The 8041-nt window shown below is 39.1% G+C and overlaps 1 protein-coding gene across 1 annotated transcript; it reads left to right on the top strand.

Moving 5' to 3' along the window:
- The first annotated feature begins 637 nt into the window (after positions 1-637).
- On the top strand, positions 638-1840 carry LOC148694363 (uncharacterized). Its single transcript, XM_088700686.1, has 2 exons — positions 638-1186; positions 1451-1840. The coding sequence occupies exons 1-2, from the start codon at positions 638-640 to the stop codon at positions 1838-1840; spliced, it is 939 nt and encodes a 312-aa protein (XP_088556812.1).
- The last annotated feature ends 6201 nt before the right edge of the window (positions 1841-8041 follow it).

Here is an 8041-nt window from a genome sequence, read left to right on the forward strand (position 1 = left end):
ACGAAGGACTTCTTCCAATTGAGAGACAAATGTTAGATGCCCCGGCAGGAGGTGCTTTGGTTGACAAAACACCAATTGATGCCAAGACCTTAATTGCAAATCGAGCCTTGAATGCACAACAATACGAAGGAGTTGGACAAAGGAACACCCAACGACAACAACAACAAGTGAAATAGGTAAGTGCAATTTCTGAAATTCAATCTCAATTGGCTAATCTCACTATTCTTGTGTCACAGGTTGTTGATGGATCCAAAGTGCAAAGAGCAAGTGTTTATGGCATGTGCATTATGCAAGGACACTCCAATGATCAATGTCTTCAATTGATAAAGAATGGGGGATGGGAAAGTGCCAATGTCGTGGGCTTTCAAGGCTAAAATCAACTAAGGCATGATCTATACGCCAACACTTACAATAAGGAGGATTTCGATAGCCAAACATACAGTGGAGGGACCCTCAACAAACTCAACAACAAGGAGGATTTCGACAGCCAGCCCCTGGGATATTTCAAAGGTCATTTGCACCAATGCAACCTCAACTACCTCCGGCCCAACCAAATTCAGGTATGTCTTTAGATAATGATAAAGTTATTCAATTACTCACCTCTTTGACGCAGGGAGTACAAAATCAAACCAAAGAGATGCAAAATCAAGTTAAGGAAGTGGATGAATTGAAGAAGCAAATGGGGCAAGTAGTGGAGTTCATGGAACAGTTTAAAGAACAAGGCAAACTGCCTAGTTCAACCATTATGAATCCAAGGGGAGGATTTGAAACTACCAAGGTTATCACATTAAGAAGTGGCAAGGAAGTTGGAACCGACCCACAACCATCCAAATCAAGTCAAAAGGAGGATGAAAAGCTGCAGCATGAAGAGGAAGAACAAGGCAAGGCCACGGCAAGGGTAGAACCACCCTTGCCGCAACCACCTAGAGATCCCAAATCATCCACCATAGGTAAGTTAGATCCAAATTCACTTAATTCTAACCCTATTCCACCCAATGTGCCTTTCCCTCGCAGATTCATGCAATCAAAGAAAGAAGAGAGTGACAAGGACATTCTTGAGACATTTAGAAAGGTGCAAGTCAATATCCCACTCCTTGATGCAATCAAACAAGTTCCAAAGTATGCCAAATTCTTGAAAGAGCTTTGCACAATAAGGAAGAGGATTTCGAACAAGGAAGTGGTAAGGGTAAGTGAGAATGTTTCAACGGTTTTACAAAGGAAATTGCCTCCTAAATGCAAAGATCCAGGTAGTTTCACAATCCCTTGTGTTATTGGTAATACAAAGTTCAAACATGCTATGTTAGACCTAGGTGCATCCATTAATGTCATGCCTTATTCTATTTATGCATCTATGAACTTAGGAAAGCTGAAAAATGATGGTTTTATTATTCAATTAGTCGATCGTTCTAATGCATATCCAAAAGGAGTTTTGGAAGATGTTTTGGTGCAGGTTAATAATTTAATCTTCTTGGCTGATTTCTATGTGCTTGATATGGAAGATTCGGCCCATTCCACACCATTGCCGATCCTACTTGGGAGACCTTTCATGAAAACAGCCCGCACCAAGATAGATGTGTTTAAGGGGATGTTAACAATGGAATTCGATGGCGAGATTATTGATTTTAACATTTCTGAAGCTATGAAATATCCTAAAGATGATCATTCTTGTTTTTCTATTGATGTATTTGATTCGTTGGCGCAGGAATATCTTAATGGCCTAAATGAGAATGCTCTTGAAACAACCATTACAAGAGGAATGAGACTCAAAGAACAAGGGACAGAAATCAAGCACACTCACGGCAAGAATGGGAATTCTTTTGCCATGCCCAATGGTGAATGATGTGAGCATTATACGCATACAAATTAAACCCTATTTGTGACAATTGTAGTAATGATGTAAGTAGGGATCGTTCTAACCGGGGATTAACTAGGGATGCTAAACACTTGACTTAAATAAATAAAACTAACTTTTAAAACACTAAGACAAACTTAAAAGACTCAAAACAAGTTCAAAAGACTCCAAATACTTTAAAAACATAAAATAAGACAAATCAAATGATTAAGACTTAACAAAATAAGGGGGGGGGAAGTTTGATTTGACGAAAATTGAAATAACAAAACAAGTTAATAAACTAAGCAAATTGTAAAACGAATAAACGTAAATATGAATGTGATGAAAATATGGATGATGGAATAGCCAAGGGGTTCTTCTCCACACATGTTACACTTGCAATATAAGATTGATTTTCGGTTGGTCTTTCGATAAATTATGAAACTCAATGCTCCAAGTTAATTAGGTTCGCTTAAATTAACTTTCAGATTTCCCTAGATTCATTGGATTGAATGGAATACGCATTACAACCAAATTATTCTTAATCAAAGTCCCTAACTATGGAATACGCATGAAAGAGACATTCAACAAAGATCATTAAGTCCAACGGAAATCATAAACATTGACGAGGCATTCGTTACTATGGAATACGCATGAAACTTATGCCAAGAATTCGTTTAACGCGATTGTTTATAAGCGTCATATTCATGCATGAAAATTAAGCTTGCAATCTCAATGAACATACATAAATACGTTATCAATCAAACAGTTAAACGAATTGAATCCACAACTTATGAAATTCCAACCAAAAGTAATCAATTCATATTGCAAATATAAACATAGTTTCGAATCACCCCCTAGCTAAAGGGGGTTTAGTTCCTCATAACCTTGAAATCAAAGAGACAACTAAACATTCCAACAACTCAAACTTGAATTGTATGAACGTTTAGGCACTCTTCTCTTCCATTACAAAACAAAGAAAATTGAATTTAAACTTTGAAATCAAAGAAACACCTACACATTCCAACAACTCAACTTGAATTGTATGAACGTTTAGGCACTCTTCTTCTTCGTTATTATGGCACAAGGTCTAAGGGATGTTGTTGGTGTGTTGAATGGATTGGGGAATTATGGAAATGGATGAGGAAAGATAGAAAATGGAAAGAAACCCACGGCAAGGCTTGGAATTTCAGGATGTAAAGATGGTGTGTGTTTGTGTTGTGGTGTGAGAAATGGAGAGATATGTAATGGGGAGTGAATGAGAATGAATTGAGGTGTGTTTATGAATGAGAATGCAAGGGTTTTTATAGGAGGAATGGAGGTGTGAATTAGTATTTGTTTAAGCATGCATGTGGATGGTTAATGATGAAAAACAACAAGGGAAGCATGTGAAAATGGAATTGCATGTGAAAGCCACGGCATGAATGTTTTCTTGCTGAAAAATGCATGTGAATGCATGGCTTTTGCATGTGAAAGCCACGGCAAGAATGTTTTCTTGCTGAAAAATGCATGTGAATGCATGTGAAGATGCAATAAATAATGCATGTAGGGTTAGGAAATAATGAAGAAATGCATGTGAGATGTTTGGAAAGGAAATGGGAACCCACGGCAATGAAGTTGTTTTGTGTTGTGAATTATGATGAATGCATGTGAGTTAAAGAGGGAGAATGTGGTGAAATGATGAAGTAGGAAGGTGGAAATGCATGTGAGATGTTTGGAAAGGAATAAAGAATGAATGGTGGAAATGTGAGTGAATGATGTGCATGTGTGAGAATGCATGTGGAATTAAGAGGAGTATGGAAGTGAAATAAATGAATGATATGTTAAGTGATAAGTGAATGATATGTGGTGAGTGATAAGTGAATGGTTTGATAAGTGATAAATGAACTAGTTTAAAGGGCTAGGGTTTAAGTACATAGAATGGGCCTAAAATAGGTTGGTTTGTATGGCATAATGTGTTATGTGATTGGGTTAGGGCCATTGTTTTGTGTCTTCAAGTGCATACAAGGCCTTCAAATTCGTCCATCCTCTTGGCTCCATGGATAAGCTATCCAATCCATGCCCAAAAATGCTCCAAATGGCCTCAAAATGCACTTTCTTGCTCCCTAGGCCCTTAGAACCTGAAAACACACAAAAGAAGCATAAAGGACTAAAATAACGAGAGAAACATAACGTAAATGCACGAGAACAAGCCATTTAAGTCGCATGAATATGCTCCTAGCAAATACCCCCACACTTAGCTTTTGCTAGTCCTCGAGCAAAACAGAATAAAAACAAATAAACAAAACGACACTAAACACGTAAAACACAACCTAAACCTTCCAACAACCGTCTTAGGGATTTCCAATGCACATGACATGTTAAAAATCATCATTCTCACAGATTTTAGTCATCTTCACACTTAAGTACATTCTTAATCATAGTCACCATATACTAGTTCACAATTAAGCATTTAAAACCATGTTTTGAATGTAGTAACATGCCTTAGAGAATTTGCTCAATTTCTTTCAAGATATGCACTCAATTTTTACTCAGATTTTCTAACTACACACCCTAATCTAGTCATATGTGAGAAGATTGATGTAAACATGAAAACGACACTCACATATATGTATCACAAAGAACGCAAATTCTGGAGTTAAAAATCAAGTTTAGATATGATCTCATGAATGGAATGCTACTACTTAGACGCGAGAACCAGTGACACCATAAGCTCATACCAAGTTCAAACTCCACAAATTGAAATACACAACACTCAAGATAGAAGTCAAGGGTTGTAACGGGGCTTGGGGTATGTGGATAACAAAGAAGGGATATGGAAAACAAAGGTTCTTAAAGAAATAGTGAGCAAAGCATTTGAATCAACTTAGAATTCACTTTTGAATGAAAACTCAACTTTTGAACAAAAAGGGAGAATTTAGACAATTTACGCCCAGAATTGGTGTTTTGGAACCTTTCTTCAATCACTTATTCTCTTTTTTTTTTTTCTTTTTTTTTTTTTTTTTTTTTTTTTTTCCTTTTTTTCTTTTGAATCTCAAAACAAAAACACTTAAACATTCTCTCCCCCACACTTATTTTCTTTCATAATGTAACTCAAAAGGAATTCAATTAAGTCATGCTCACTATCTTTTAAGAACAAGGGTAAGGACGGTCATATTCTAGGTTAGGTGAAGATAAAGTGGGTTAACAAAGAACATGGGTTAACATGGCTCAACGGGGGTAAAACTTACAACATATACGAAATATGGGAAGCGAGGCTATTTGGCTATGGTGGCAACTACACAACTTCATCTTGATATATGTTATGCAAATCAATAACATGCTTTGAATGAAATGGGCATGAGTTCTAGCATTTGGAACTATATGATGAAACGCCTTCTAAGCAGTAACCAAGCAAAGAATAATGAGATCATGCAACGATTTTAGAAAACAAGAAATCACAGATTATACTCTCCAAAGAACGTTATAGGCTCAAGTCTCTCAGGGTTGTAGCATTTGTTTGAGTTCCTTCCTTCAGGCATGTTACAAAAACTAAATTTTCTTTTATGATTGCATGTGAAGTCATACATTATAACCATAACCAAGCATATACCAAGAGTAAATCAAACTTTTCTCTATGTTTATAACTCTTTTTAACAGTCATGCAATTACAAACCAAATCCTTATCATTGTGTTGGAAGGTATCCTAAGACACAAACACACACACAAAAACAACTCTTTTTGGGTTTTTCAAAACAATTTTTCAAATTTTTATGGGATTTTCGAATTTTTAAGACAAAACACACTAAAACAGTTTTTAAAACAGTGAGAAACAACATGTGAAGTGATAGGTGATAAAATCCAACGAATTTGCATCAAATATACTTAGTTACCCCCCCACACTTAAATCAAACATTGTCCTCAGTGTTTTAAGCATAGATTCACACAAAGCATAAGTAAATACACAAAAAGCACTTAAACATACTAAACATGGCATAATGTAATTAACAAAGAGAAGAGTTTAGAGACGCAAATCTGGTTATAGAGTGTAAATTCCCTCTTCTCCTTGGTGATTGCATTGAGGCTTGATGTTGTTGATTTCACAGGGGTTCTCTCGAACTGGTTGCCACCCATCGTTGATTTTCCTTTGTGCTACTCTTGATCTGGGCAGCAGGATTCCCTTTAGGGTCTCCCCCGAAGGTCTGAGCTTATCCCTTTTATCTGTTTCTTTGTTCAATCTGTGCAGGAGTGGTCCCTTCTCTGGAAGTGTATCAACCGTTGAAGATGACTACTCGAGAGCAACGCTAGGTAAGCAATCAGGAATAAGTTCCAGGCAGTTGGCTCCAGATCGGAAGACTGACTCCAAGTGCCGGCTGATTGCTTCTTTCACTTTGCCATGCGAGTAAGAACAAGGACAAAGAAAAAGACAGGGAAAAAGCATGATATGAGATACTTTTGCTTTTGACCTTGATGATATGAGATACCTTTGCTTTTGAAGAAGCGGTGAATGAATCAGAGTATTTCAATCCGCCGTTTCCTCCTGGGTCATCTGTACTCCAGGCATCTGGTATCATCTTTGGGGAAGAAGAAAGAATTGAGTATTTCGAAAGGCTTTGCTGGGAGTGCTTCCTCAGAGGTGAGGAAGAGTTGGGCATTTTCTTCAGGTTTTACCTTGCCAAAAACAAAGTGAAGGACGACATATATAGAGATAATAGCAAGTGGTGGTACTTTTTACCCTTGTCGACAAACGTTTTGATCTCGCAAATCCGTCTTTTTGAAATAGTGGCGCCTCTTCGATCTTTGAATACGCCTCTTCGATTTCTGAGCAGGCGCCCCTTCGATTTCTGAACGACGCCCCTTCGCTTTCTGAATGACACGTGGTAGTGCAGATGCGGCTCCTTTTGACAAAGCTGCACGCGTTTTCTGAAAAGCAGAGAAAGCGTCGCCGAACTTTGCGCTTGTCGGCTAAAGATGTGTAGTTGCGATGATGGCCTCCACGTGCGTCTTCTGAAAAGCCGAGAAAGCAAGGCCTAAATTACGCCGGAAATTCCGGCTTCTTGAATTGGTGGACGCGTCGCCTTGGCTTTTTATAGAGCTATCGATCACCACAACAAACACACTCTGAAGACTTCCCATTCTTGAAAATCGACTCCGACCCTTTGAAATTTAACTCCATCCCTTCTCTTTGAACACTTTTGAAAAATGGCAAACTCATCGAACCTTAGCTTGGAATTGAGCCTTAGCAGTGATACGGGCCCGCCGCGTCAAGGTAACGTATGGCGCCCTTCTTTCTTTTCTTCTAACGGTCCTCTCACAGGTGAAGACTCCGTGATGCAGGACGCCACAACAGCTACAATAGTAGCTAAGAACCTCCTCACTCCAAAAGATAGTAGGCTGCTGTCAGGACGGTCCGATGAGTTGGCCGTTCAAGAGTCCCTCGCACTTAGTGTTCAGTGTGCGAGCTCTGTGTCCAATATGGGCCAACGCCTGCTTGCCCGCTCCCGTCAGGTGGAATCATTGATGGCAGAGGTGGAAAGTCTCAAGCAAGAGATCAAGCAGCTGAAGTATGAGAATAGAAGTTTGCATGTGCTTGCAAACAACTATTCAACAGGCATGAAGAGGAAGCTTGATGAGCTGCAAGAATCCAATGTTCGAATGCAAAGTGACCGTCAAAGTGACCGTCAAAGGCTTTCGGCTTACTTCCAGAGGCACATTTTTCCTGGCTCGTCCAGCGTTTGGCCAAGTATTGGGGCCTGGAATGCTCTAGCTCCGATGCCTCCCGCTCCGATGCCTTCCGCTCCGATGCCTTCTGCTCCGATGTCTTCTGCTCCGATGCCTCCCGCTCCGAGAGTTTTGCCCAGTAGTGGGGCTTCAAGTAAACGCCCTTTGTGAAGGCTCCATCTTTCTTTGTTTAGCAGTGCCTATCAATAAACAAAACATTTTCTTAATGTTACAATCATAGACTCACAGAATTAATAAACAAACAAACAATAACAACTAAACAACCTAACAAGGCAAAAACGAAATAGCAACAAAGAGAAGAGTTTTTAGGAATCTGGAATTGGAGTGCTTTCTAAGTCTTCCTTTGTTGAATGCATGGGTTGCCTCCCAAGTAGCGCTTTCTTTTACGTCTTACAGCCGGACGGTACCTCCGTTTAAGCTTGACTAGGTTCCACGGCATGGAGGGGTACCTCCTCCACGACATGCTCCTCAAACGTCTCGTAATAGGGC

The sequence above is a fragment of the Pyrus communis genome, chromosome 9 (assembly GCF_041283825.1).
Source record: "Pyrus communis isolate YQ-2024b chromosome 9, ASM4128382v1, whole genome shotgun sequence".
Lineage (NCBI taxonomy): Eukaryota > Viridiplantae > Streptophyta > Magnoliopsida > Rosales > Rosaceae > Pyrus > Pyrus communis.